General features: G+C 44.6%; 1 protein-coding gene across 1 annotated transcript; it reads left to right on the top strand.

Annotated features, from left to right (window-relative positions):
- The first annotated feature begins 10,736 nt into the window (after positions 1 to 10,736).
- On the top strand, positions 10,737 to 11,663 carry LOC108670145. Its single transcript, XM_018157597.1, has one exon. The coding sequence runs from the start codon at positions 10,737 to 10,739 to the stop codon at positions 11,661 to 11,663; it is 927 nt and encodes a 308-aa protein (XP_018013086.1).
- Positions 11,664 to 13,908: the final 2,245 nt, after the last annotated feature.

Raw genomic sequence — 13,908 nt, 5'->3', positions numbered from 1 at the left:
GCATTTACCTATATCATTTTTTGGAACTGCAATAGGAGCAGTCCTGCAAATTTGCCGTTTTTCTGAAACGTTCCTGAAATAATAGAGAAATTTTCATTCCCAAGGGTATATAATTGGGATTCATAAATTACCTACTAAATCCATTTATTGTCATTTAATTTGGAATCAATGGATGATAATGGAATTGTTTTATGAATGATTGATGTCCCCAGTTCAGGATGGAACATAGTGGCAAAGCAGAGAGTTTTTTAGACTCTACCCCAAGTTCATTTTTGAGTCCTATAAGTAGACCAGTAAAGTATCATGGATACCAGGATTATCATACAAAAGAAATTGGTTTAAAGTATTAATGTCACTTATTTGCTTAAATCGCAAGTTGACTGAAAATTTAAAAGCAAAGAATAGTCCACAAAAATCCATATCTTTATAGAAAACGTTTCGGAGTCCAGCTCCATCGTCAGTTCGTAGAATCTAGAATATACATAGAAAATCACAAGTTAATACAATTGGAAGCACAGAACACAATTAGAACCTAAATTTACAAGTAATAGGGCATAAAAACCTATCTATTCACAATTTCAAGGGGATAGGAGCTCACAGCTGAATTTAAACTGGGCCTAAGCTTAAAAATGTACAATGATTCTAAGATACGCAAATCTGAAGTACCGGGGTAGAAGCTAACACCCTAAAGTCACTGTCAGAAACAGGCACATCACACTGCTTGGCGTGAGTGCGCACAGCCGAATGAGGAGGGTGCGATAGCAACTGTCCGGTCCTACAACACCTGCCCTTATGCTCAGCGATCCAGGAATAAAGATTGCTTGAAGTCATCCCGACGTATGCAGATGCACATTGTGCACAACGAAATTGATAAATCAGGGACGATCGCATATGAACAGGGAGCATATCTTTATATCTAAAGAAAGAACCATTTCACATTTGCTCAACATACCAGGCTATGCATGCTGAATTTGAATTTTCAATAAATATTTTCTTGCTTAATGGATTTCCGGCAAGTTTGGTGTATACCCAAATCAAGAAATTCATGTCGAAGCAATTCAGTGAGGTTGCTCCCGAGCGCGATAGTAGGAACGTTATTTATTGTTCTTTTCCATACTTTGGCCCTGCGTCCAAAGCTATGTCAAGAGAATTAAAAGTCTTGTTCAATAGATACGTACTTTCCAAATGTTAAAACTCCATATTGTTATGGTTAACAGTTTCAAAATCTGTTCTTTCTTTAGATATAAAAATATGCTCCCTGTTCATATGCGATCATCCCTGGTTTATCAATTTTGTTGTGCACAATGTGCATCTGCGTATGTCGGGATGACTTCACGCAATCTTTATTCCTGGATCGCTGAGCATAAGGGCAGGAGTTGTAGGACCGGACAGTTGCTATCGCGCCCCCTCATTCGGCTGTGCGCACTCACGCCAAGCAGTGTGATGTGCCTGTTTCTGACAGTGACTTTACGGTGTTAGCTTCTACCTCCGGTACTTCAGATTTGCATATCTTAGAATCATTGTACATTTTTAAGCTAAGGCCCAGTTTAAATTCAGCTGTGAGCTCCTATCCTCTTGAAATTGTGATTAGATAGGTTTTTATGCCCTATTACTTGTAAATTTAGGTTCTAATTGTGTTCTGTGCTTCCAATTGTATTAACTTTTGACTTTCTATGTATATTCTAGATTCTACAGCTGGACTCCGAAACGTTTTCTATATAGATATGAATTTTTGTGGACTATTCTTTGCTTTTAAATTTTTAGTCAAGTTGGTTCAAGTCTTGAGTAGGGTAAACGCGGTATATTCCGACATCGTGGGTAATACCGTCACCTCTCTCGTTTTTCCTTTATATTAAGCTTTGTTTTAGTTCCATGCGTTCGTTGATGGTTGAAATGGTGACGTCATATATTTGACGTCAAACTACTGCCAAAACACTAGGTCTTGGCCATCTAGCGGGAAAATATTGAGATCCAAAGGGAGAGACAATGCACGCTACCCAGTGAGATCATCGAAAAATGTGTCAAATTTGACAGTTGACCTTGCTCTACCAAATAGTGAATAACTGTTTGTACAGGAAGAATATTACAGTTTGAGACTTTTAAATACGTCTGTGAATATATTAAGAATCCTTTAAGTATACTTGTATAATGCGGTGTTTTGAGAGTCACATAAGTCATAAAGCAAACAGAACTTGAGTAATGCATACGGTTATTTTTTATAGTTTTTCATTTCTCGATGCGTCCTTAATGTGACGGAATATACCGCGTTTACCCTAAACGAGGAAATTAAAAATGAACGGATTCTAAAAAATCTCTGGTTTGTCACTATGGGATGGAAATCTAAAAAACTAAGGTTCATATATTATTTTTGAACCGATTGATGTCCCCAGTAAATTAGGGGTGTCCCTAATTACCCCAACACCCGACTGGGTGTCCGGGCCGTGTCCCTTATTATATAGGCTACTGGCTACCTCATTTTGCGGAAATGGCCAACATTTTTTCTTGGAAGTTGGAATGAGATATGCTCATTCCATTCATTGTCAATCATGCTTTTAAGCCAACACTTGTGTGCATTCTTTGCAACTTTTATGCAAGTAAAATTTTTCAATACAAGAAATATTCTTTCTGCTACAGCCCTACAGACCTTAGCAGAGGCCAGAGGTACTTTTCCAAAATCTTGCTTTTCACTTTTTTTCATGGATTTTTACAGCTAATAAATGTAAGATTTCTCAACTTGCTTTATGCTGCAGATGCATAGATAGTAAAATTGTTGAACTTTTCACCACTATTTTTAGTTTTGCAATATTTTAATTAGTTTAGCTGCTACAAAATTTCCACAAAATGTTGGAGGGCTGTCCCTTTTTACCCTGTTTGACAGTATTAGTACTACACTACTACCTAGGCTAGTACAGATCATCAGCTGCAAGCCACCCGTGACCCGACATCACATCCATTGAAGTAGGACAATCAGCCCATACAAAAACAGCGTGCAATAGTTTGGCCAACAATGTTTAGCAGTGCGCGAAAAAAACTGCACCACTTGAACACCGCGCGACGCGGCGAAGGAGCCTTGCACCTGCAGTAAAATGAGGACCGTCACCATCCCGTCGGTATACGTCCTTTGCGGGTTGCCTGCCGAAACCATGGTTGAACTAGTTCAACCATGGCAGGCAACCATGGTCTAGTTCAAGATAGTTCAATATAGTTCTTCTTCTTCTTCTATTTGTAGTTGAAGGAGCTCTTGAGACGCGTCCAAGGTAGCCCCTCGACAGGACGGTGATTTATGGGGGTTGCGTAACTGTGGGCAAAAATTCAGAGATAAGACACTTCAGAGTGCAGAGTTACTAAGAGAATATTGCTACTGGAAAGGGCAAATGCTGCATTTAAATGAATGAGGTTTGAATATATGTTCATATTTCATCCCGGGTTAGTGTTCACTGACATGCCCTGCACTCAGCCTCACATGAGTCTGTAGGCTCTACCGAAGGTCCAGCCTGGGCGGCACAGCCTGGAGCTTCTTCCGACCAAAATGGTCTTATCAATATGTGAGAGTGAGTTGCTACCTCACAACAAACAAAACTCCTGTGGGCATGTATCTGAAGGATCAAAAATTAAGAGTAATATTGAGGTGAGCAGCAAACAATCTCNAAAACTATGAGAGGCAGGAGCCAGCAATTTATGGTGAGTGAAGCTAGAGTATAGACCTTTATTTTGCATGTTTCAATTCAAGTTTAATTTTGCTAGTAAAAAAATGGCATCATTTATATAAGAAAAAGTGGTCTAAGTTACCCCATTTTACGGTACCTAGTGTAGCACACTGGTCAGCAATTCGAACATAATTCACCCTGAGGGCGAATTTCTTTGTACATAGCGTGAACAATATCTTTGAACCTAAAAAATGTAATTCCCGACCCCTTCTTTAACTCGGGGGCAAATATTGCGGCCGACAGAAAGAGCGCATTGCCCACAAGTAGGAGATCTCGACCGTTGAAATGTTTTGGTAGAGTCAGACACTGACCGATGAAATGCTTTTGTATAGTCGCTGTCAGACACTGTAATATTAAAAGCAAGTAACTATACCCACAAAAATATGTCGCAGACTTGCAAGAAATAAAGAGAACGACCTTAATGTATTCCGTCGACTTCATCAACTCGACATCGTTCTCTTTCTACGAGGGCCTTAGGTACACAGAAGTCCTGTGTTCTCAGCCAAGTCCCTATAGGCACCGTATTACAGAGCTCGTGGTATCGTACACGACTGTGTCAATTTTGTTTGGTCTTCTTCACACCTGTGAGGTTAGTTTAGGCTTAGGACATGCGTAGATGGCTTATGTAGGACTGGTTAGGAATACACGCAGAAACGGTCTCTTGTAAGAGTGTTTAATGTCTCGCGCAAATTGCCTCTTTCAAAAGTAATTAATGGGTCTCGCTTAAACGGCCTCTTTCAAGAGTGGTAATTGGGTCTCGCACAGATGACCTCTTTCAAGAGTGGCTAATGGGTCTCGCGCAAATAGCCTCTTTCAAGAGCAGTTAGGGAGTCTGTCGTAAACGGTCTCTCTCAGGAGTAGTTTTTATAGATCTCGCGCGAGCAACCCCTCGCAGAATTGGTTAGCACGCGTTAAAGGCCTCTTGCAATCTTTGCTTTTTTAGCTGTTCATCGATCTTTGTGTCTTAAAAGGGGCTCATAGACCAGCTTACACTGTGAACATAATTAAGGGTATGGTGGCCCAGTATTACAGTTCAGAATACCATGACTGCAGCAGTGAGGTGCGGGTTTGATCCCAGCTACCATGCTACCAGCTACCAGCTACCAGCTTTGATCCCAGCTACCAGCTGGTCGAATCAGCGAAGAGGCCGGGCGGTTTAAGCACAGCAAAATTATAGCACTGAGGTGAGTGTTCGAAACCGCAACAAGTTGTGAAAATTCTGCAATGCTATGTCTATACTGGGCATATAATGATTCCTTGATTCGATGGTGTGGCCATCGAGCAGCAGAATTATTGTTTCATCTGTTAATGGCTGAGCAAATGCCAAAAATTTTAGTGTGAGCCACCGTAGGACAAGTTCACAATCCACAGAGACAGTTGCTCGTTTGCCGTCCAAAGCTTCGTCAGAGACACCTCAGTAGCTTAATTAGTTGCCTCCTGGAAATGCGGCTTTAAAAATGATCATTGGAGCCATTGCAACGCAGTACGGTGAAACGCAGCGATCGATGCTTCTGTGTTATTGATATGCCATGTGTCAAGAATGGGAATTCTTCACTCGCCGAGGCAAGACAACATTCTGCGAGGACTTGCTGAGGTCCACCAACACCATGTCGTGGGGACGTTCACTAACGTTATCACGTTCATGAGCTTCTCGCAGTATGGTACGGAAAACATTTTCTCTGCAATAGACCATCGCCCAAATGCGGTGCAGACAGGAGAAGGAAAAAATTCGTGTCGCTTGCAGCATTTTCGTCATGTTGATTTGGAATCTCAAAACTAATTACAAATTATATGTCGAAAATGTATTGTAATATCTTTAAGCAATGTTAATAAATGTTCTAGTATTTTCCTATGGTAATGAAATGTTCGTATTGGGTCCATTTCAATAAATATTTCTTTTCCCCTGTAGCATGGCGACTTTAGTGAGGTGGCGACTTTAGTGGCATTGACGGTAGTTCAGGCAAAGAAGGAGAGTTGCTGCCTTCATCTGAAGACAGGCTACTCTCCTTCCGCCTCTTATGGCGCGACATCTTCGAAGTTAACAATGTCGCGCTATTGATTAATTCTTAGAGTTCAAGAACACAGTTATCACGAGTTTCAAAATAGAAATTAAAGATGTAGGCTTAGGAACTTACTTACGACCGTTGTCGACCGCAGCTCGAACCGGAATCCTCAATATAGTTCAACCATGCCGAAGACCACCACTGGATGTATTGGACAATGGTTGAACTATATAAGGTTGACCAACGAAAAGTTCCGTCTTTCAGTTCAGTTCTCTTGTTACGTCACGTAGATCGAGAAACGTAAGTATGTGTATGTATGTAGTCCGTTTTGAGGTTGCATAAATGTCCCTCGACAGGGCACTTGTTACACCTGGATTTATCATATGATCTTCAATGGGTTACTTAGTTTGAAGTATATTGTTTCAAGGCAGTCTTGAACAGCTTTCAGAGATCATTCAGGCGTCTAGTACTCTTGATATATTCAGCCATAACTTTTACAATGGCAAACTGTGCATTCCGTGTGAAGTCTCCTCCGCCCTGCAGGTCTTGCACTGTGAGGGGGCTAACCCCGTGGAGGTCCACAGCATTTTCAAGTATTCTTCAGGCTTCAATGTGTAGTCCACAATGAAGAAGGACGTGTTCAATTGTGTCCTCTACGTTGTAGTGGGTACACATTGGTGAGGGTGACATACCAAATCGATACAGATGGGCATTCAGGCCCGAATGGCCCAGGCGGAGGCGGGCCAAGCTGACAGCAGCCCTACGAGTCGGAGCAACCACCCATGGGACAGGGGACAGTTTGATGCGTATTGTGGTCAAGTGGGTGCCCTTCCCTGTTGCCCTTACATCGGTCCTTCCCTGTTGCCCAAGAGTCCAACCAGCGCTCATGCAGTCCCCTTCACAGGCAGCTCAGACGGTCTGATTGCTCAACACGTGAGAGTGCACTGAAGTCAAGTGAGTGGCCCAGCTGCGCAACCTTGTCAGCTACCTCATTGCCATGAATACCAGCATGGCCTTTTACGCACTGCAGGGTAACAGTCAACCCATGTGCTGAGTGCTGGGCCAGCAGGTGTTCACGAATCTTATGAACTATGCGTGTGCAAGAGAAGCTTGGGGTTTCAATGAGTTGCAGTGCTGACCTAGAGTCAGAGCACACTACCCACCATGCCGGTGCCTTCTCAGAGATGATGACAAGTGCCTGCAAGATAGCATGTAGTTCGGCAAAGAGTACGTTATGCATTGGATGGAGGCACCAGGCAACAGTCCGAGCTTCATCTGGTAAAAATACTCCACAGGCTGTAGATGAGCCATCTCCTAGCTGTGAACCATCACAAAAGACTTTTCGGTGGTGTGGATAGTTTTCCTTCATGTGAAAAATTTCTTTATTATTGTGTTTTTCTAATATCTAGGTAGCACTAAAATAACTAATTTTGCCAATGTTTATGCAACATTTTCCTGTTCAAGTGTATAATGTCGATTAAATTTGTGTTGAGATTTAGAATGCAGTACTCATTGATTCTACTCTATATTTTTATATCACTTTTTCAATAGAGATAAAATATATCATCCAACCAATTGCATTAATTGTCATAGTAATGAATTGCTGTTTTGAGATATTCAAGTAATTTCAAACTGTAGATTTAAACTTTAAAAAAGACTGCGAACAATTGTCTATTGTTATGTACTTTAACAGTAATGAATAGACTCGACAGTCAAAGACTATATAGTAGATCATGTTAAGTTCAAACTAATTGCACATGAAACGAACGAGTTCAGTTTAAACGATGAGAAACATCATAGCAATTTTCATTGTCCACAGGTATAATGCACACATTTCTTATGAGAATATAATGTATTTACAGTTACAGTGCTATTATGATTTTGCTGATATATAATTGCACAATTATAAAGTGTGTTTTTGCGCAAAATAAAATTATGTGCATTTTAAAATGAGAAGGTGAATATTTTTGGCTGAATAATTCAGTTCTTATGACAAATGAGTGAGTCTTTGTGAACAAAAATTACTCCGCACTCAGCCATGAGAGCTAGGGAGATCCTGCATGAGACAAGTGATCTAATTAATGAATACAGAACAATGATACGGTGCATGCAGTTCATTATTAATGAAACTTGCTAACACAAGAACCCGAATTTTGCGATACTATCCAGGCCAAGGTGATTATTTTATCATTTATTATGCATGGTAATCATTCAATTGCGCCGTACTAAGCTTAATGTTTGTGACGTCGTTCGTCACTCGTCAGATTCAACGCACTAAATTTTCCTATCCTCATCTATTCTTTCTTAAAATCTTCACTCATCACGGCGTTCACTCCACAAGTGCGTGAAAAATATCGCAAAGATCAACGAAGTTACCACAAAGTGGTAAATGAACTGTGGCTTACGACATTTGTAAGAAGTGATGGTATGGGCTTAAATCATTGGTGTAGGAGCTATTGGGCGTAATCCGTTTGGAGTATCAGCTTGTGAGCTGAGGCATTGCTTGTTTCAAGCTGGTGTGGAGAGATGAGGCAAGTAAGAACAGCTGCATAGGTGTTACCGTGTTAGGCTGACTATTTCTATTGCATGTAGAGGGTTGGCATTGGCTCTTGGGCTGATAAAAGAGTCAAATTTTTGGGCTACAGCAGCGCTCCCCGTAGCGAGCCCGCAAGAGTCAAGCGGTTCCCACGTTACCAGCAGCGTCTTACCACGTTTTTCTGAGCCTTCAGCACGTTTAAGCGGGCTACGGCCCTAAGATTGCCCAATAAAATGTACTCTAGTGTAAAATTCCACCCTTAATGTGTGTTCAGTGCATCTTGATTTCTCACTGTTCCCTTTACCACGTTTTTACTGTGTGTGTTAAAGGAAGTGTTTATGAAATATACTGGATCGAACGCTTTATGAAAATATGTTGGAGTGAAACTGGCAGGACCAGGGCTGAAGTTTGTCAAGTGTTTTATGAAATATACTAGAGTGAACGCTTAATGAAAATAAACTGGAGTGAAACGGTGAAATTACGACGGCAGGAAAGATTTTATCTGGTTCATCTTGACTGGGATTTTCACAGATCCCTTACCACGTCTTACTGTGTAACTGCATTTTACTGCATTTTAGTCACGATACTTATGAAATAAGTAACTGAACTCCATCCGTTTCTACTGAACTCCATCTTAGTTGACCTTTTCGGAAATTCCACCATAGGTGACAGACGTCACATCCACGTCACTACTGGCCGACCAACGCGCGGCTACGTAAACCGTGAAAACGGAAGTACTTCAGCCGCGTCTAGCAGTGAAATCCTCGGGCAACGGTGCTTGGCGGCCAAATTGTGTTTTCTTTGGCAGCCTAAGCAGCTGGAGTTTGGATGGTTTTTCGCTTTTTCAGAGTCAGTTTTACGGAGTGGCCACAGCGGGACTTTGCTAGCCAAAGCTCGCCTTTATCTGTGGCTCACACATTCGAAGGTCCTACACAAATGTCCGGAACCAAGGTCATGCAATCGCCCAAGTAATTTACTACTATTATCAAAAGACGCATATGTACAGTTCCAGTCTATTTTTACTCTACACGCAGTGATTGTTTCCGGGTATATGGGGCTTGTTAGTCAAGAATGACTGCCCATCTAGGGGAAGGAAAACCCTGATTTTTAAAAAACCTCCGCTGCCTTGTGGCTACACCTACACGCGGGAAAGGCTTCAGGAGTAAACCTTGAGGAAAAATCTGGAGTTGGACTTCCTAAGGCGGCTGGAAACTTGGACATCCTCCCAGCAACTCCTGCAGTCAAGTCGGCTCCAAACGTAATGCTTGCATTCCCTTGGACCCAGTCGGCACGACCGAGGGGGTGATCCTGTTGTTTGGGCAGCGCAAGATCTCCATACTTCCGCCCAGGCTTGTGCCCCTGAGGTCACGCTTGTCACGCTTGTTCGGTGTGTGAGCACAAACGAAAGACGTTAAGTACGATAACTAACGGGCATTAATTCCTTGCTCAACTAGCGTAGAGTTGGACTCCGGGACAGTGGGAGTCATTGTACCGCAGCAGCAGATGGAGTCTCTACCACTTCGAATCTTAAGCTGGAACGTGCGAACGATGCGCACCGGCTTGTCCGACGACCTCCGTGTCATTTCAGACTTTCGCAAGACCGCAATGATTGACAGGGTCTTGCGTGGCATAGACTAAACATACACGCAAGCATAGACTAAACGTGGATATAGCAGCGCTGCAGGAAACTCAACTCCCAGAAGAGGGCTCCCTAAGAGAGGAACACTACACCTTCTTCTGGCAGGGGAGAGTTATCGGGGATGTGAGGGAGCATGGAGTTGGCTTTGCCGTCAGGAACACCCTGCTTCGCACGAATGAGCCCCCGCATGGTGGCACCCTACGTCTCTCAACGTCGGCTGGTTTTGCAAACATAATTTGTGTCTACGCACCAACGCTCCAAGCACCGCCTGAGACCAAGGATAGGTTCTACGAACTCTTGGCGAATACCATTGACAATATCCCAATGCCGGAGCATATTTACCTCGTGGGCGACTTCAATGCCAGAGTTGGGACAGACCACGAGTCCTGGCCTGAAGTGCTGGGTCATCACGGCATCGGGAAAATGAATGAAAACGGCCAGAGATTGCTGGAATTCTGCTGCCACCACAACTTGTGCGTGACAAATACGTTCTTCCAGAACAAACTATGCCACAAGGCATCGTGGAGACATCCCAGATCGAAGCACTAGCACCAGCCACCAGCTGGACTTAATTATCACACGCCGCGGCTCTTTGAACAGCGTGCGAAACACAAGAGTATACCACAGCGCCGACTGCGATACTGACCACTCTTTGGTCATATCCAACATCAAAATTAAACCAAACAAATTACACACTCTCAAGAGGAAATGCCAGCCAAGAATTGATGCCAGCAAGGCCTCCTGTCCCGCTAGAAACCAAATTCTAGTCGAGCATCTTGCGGAGCTGCTCCCTGCCGAACGAGCAGAGCGCGCAGTCGGTGGGTGGTGCTCTCTCCGCAGCGCCATCTATAATGCTGCTGTGTGCTGTCTTGGCCTATGGCATAAAGGAGCGAAATAGTGCTGACTGCTTTGTGGCCAACATCGGTGAGTTGGAACCTGCCATCAGCAGCAAAAGAAGAGCAATGCTTAAATACAAAAGTGATCCAAGCCAGCGGAACCTACAGGTATTGAGAGCGGCTCGGAAGCGGGCCCAACAAATAGCTCGCCGCTGCGCAAACAACTACTGGCTGCAGCTGTCGGACAGCATTCAGCGGGCCTCAGACTCAGGCAATGTTAGAGGCATGTACGAGGGGATCAAGCGAGCAACTGGGAGACCGGTGATGAGGACGGCTCTGTTGAGGTCCAGGTTGGGCGAGCTTATCTCCAGCAGGACCAAACAGTTGAATAGATGGGTTGAACACTATCTCGACCTTTACTCCAACGTTAACAACGTCTCGCAGGAAGAGCTGGACGCCATTGAGAACTTGCCTTCCCTCGATGCTTTGGATGCTGAACCATCTGTCGAAGAGCTAAACAAAGCCATCAACATCCTCCCCTGTGGGAAGGCAGCTGGAGAAGATGGAATACCCCCAGAGGTCATCAAAAGTGGCAAGCCGGCCTTACTTGGCCCCCTACACGAGCTCTTATGTCTTTGCTGGAGGGAGGGCCAGGTACCGCAAGACATGCGCAACGCAAAGATTATCACTTTGTACAAAAACAAAGGCGATCGTAGCGACTGCAACAACTACAGAGGGATATCGCTACTCAGCATTGTGGGCAAGGTCTTCGCCCGTGTGGTGCTCGGTCACCTACAAGCCCTCGCTGATCGCGTTTACCCGGAATCCCAGTGCGGTTTCAGAGCCCAGAGAGGCACATCAGACATGATTTTCTCATTACGCCAGCTGCAGGAGAAGTGCCGTGAGCAGCGGGGCCTTTGTACATTGCGTTCATCGACCTGACAAGAGCGTTTGATCTTGTCAGCTGGAGAGGTCTGTTCTTGCTGCTGAGGAAGATAGGTTGTCCCCCCGTCTTCTCAGCATCGTCTCTTCCTTCCATTACGACATGCAGGGCATAGTCAGCCATGATGGCAATACCTCAGAGCCTTTTAGTATCAAAAGCAGAGTAAAACAGGGCTGTGTCCTGGCCCCTACTCTCTTCGGCATCTTCTTCTCACTGCTGCTCAAGTTCGCGTTCAGAGACTCAACTGAGGGCATCCTTTTACACACCAGAAGCGATGGCAAACTCTTCAACCTGGCTCGTTTGAGAGCAAGAACAAAGGTCCGCGCTGTCCTCATCAGAGAGTTGCTCTTTGCTGATGAGTCGGCGCTGTCCTCCCACACCGAGGAGTATCTGCAAAGGCTGTTGGGCTGCTTCGCTCACGCCTGCAGGGAGTTTGGCCTGACAATCAACATCAGGAAAACAAATGTTATGGGTCAGGATGTTTTAGTGCCCCCATCTATCACCATTGACGGTAATCAGCTCGAAGTCGCCGAGCGTTTCACCTACCTGGGCTCCACTATCAGCAACAACCTGTCCCTCGATAGCAAGATCGACAAGAGGATTGCAAAAGCGTCAAGTGTGATGGCCAGACTGAACGAAAGGGTGTCGTCCAACAGGCGGTTGTCGCTTCACACTAAGCTGAAAGTGTATCATGCGTGCGTCACTAGTACCCTTCTGTACGGCAGCGAAACCTGGACCACATAATCTAAACAGGAAAACCGTCTAGAGTGCTTTCACCTTAATTCGCTGCCTCCGCCGCATCCTTAACATCACATGGGAGGACAGGGTCACAAACACAGCTGGTTTGGAACAAGCCGGCACAATGAGCATGCATCTCCTCCTGTGCCGGCGCCATCTCCTGTGGCTCAGACACGTGCATCGCATGCAGGATGGTCGCATTTCCAAGGACCTGCTCTACGGGGAACTAGATGTGGGTGCGTGCCCAACCGGCCGTCCGGCTTTGCACTTCAAAGACGTCTGCAAGCGCAGCCTCAGAACAGCATTTATCGACCCTCAAACCTGGGAGCGGCTTGTGGTCGACCGCTGCGTTTGGCGGCGGGCCGTTCGGGAGGGAGTCCTGAGGGGTGAGGAGCTGCGCAGCCGTGAGCTTGAAGACAAGCACCGTCTCCGGAAAGCCAGACAGCAGACAAGGAACAACATCGTCGCACCATCGTGCTTTATTTGCGTCAACTGCGGTCGTGACTGCCATGCCCGAATCGGCATGACGAGCCACTCGAGGCGCTGCCGACAGCGTGTTGTGCGATGACGGAAGGGGTGCACACCATCATCTCTCGAGATGGACGGATGCCAACAACTGGTGCTTGTCCAGAGCTCAAGCAAGTAGTGTGTTGCTCCACGAGCCCTCCCGGTCCCGGTGTTACCTTTAATATGTTGCTATAGCTCATTAGGCTTATATATTTCTCCATCGTTCATTAATGTGTATGATTCTAGAATTTGTAATTCCATGTTCATGTCATTGAGTGAATATTATAGTCGTTACTGTAAGTAACGCTGCGTCTAGACATTGTTGGCGGCCATCGTCACGAACAACTGCTCATAGGCTCTTATATCATAGTTGATATCTATTTTCTAGCATGAATTTGTCTAGGAGTAATTATTTTGAAAAGTAAATATTTGTTGCATAACTGGATATAGAATAGAATAGATGTGTCGGCGCTGAAGAAATAGGCCCATGGCCTGTTGCCGATTCTTGAACTTTTCGTGACTTGATTCACAAGGGATCCGGCCTTTGGAACCCGATCTTTCCATAGCTGACGATTGATTGAGATAGCTGCTGGTCTTATTGCCTGGCCCGTGTATTGACTTGATGTTTTGTAGGCCATTTGCCTCACCTTTGCCGTTATAATTATTTGAATATTAAGTAGCCATGTAAGAGAGACACTGTTCCATTTTCTTCGACTCAGTCATAAAGAAAATTTTCGCGGGAAACTACTTTGTTCCCCGCGTCGTCTACACGCATCCCTGCAGTCTGCAGACTTGTGATTCATTACATTTCTTTTAATTTGAAGCATTTTAGGTAACTTTAAGATATTGTCATCTAAACTTAACCTCCAACCTCATGATTTCAGGTATCGTAATCGTAGGCCAAGCCCAACCGCAGCCGTTGGCACTAATCGTAAACAAAGCCCAACCCAGCGTTGGCACTGTCATACTTAGTAATCAATTTCGAGCCCAACCCAGCGT

The sequence above is a fragment of the Hyalella azteca genome, unplaced genomic scaffold (genome assembly GCF_000764305.2).
Source record: "Hyalella azteca isolate HAZT.00-mixed unplaced genomic scaffold, Hazt_2.0.2 contig7728, whole genome shotgun sequence".
Classification (NCBI taxonomy): Eukaryota; Metazoa; Arthropoda; class Malacostraca; order Amphipoda; family Hyalellidae; genus Hyalella; species Hyalella azteca.
The sequence above is the reverse complement of the archived record's forward strand: the minus strand, read 5'-3'. Positions and strand labels throughout refer to the sequence as shown.

What these genes read in the sequence shown, in the direction of transcription:
- LOC108670145 (XM_018157597.1), top strand. Translation starts at nt 10,737, where the DNA reads ATGCTGCTGTGTGCTGTCTTGGCCTATGGCATAAAGGAGCGAAATAGT.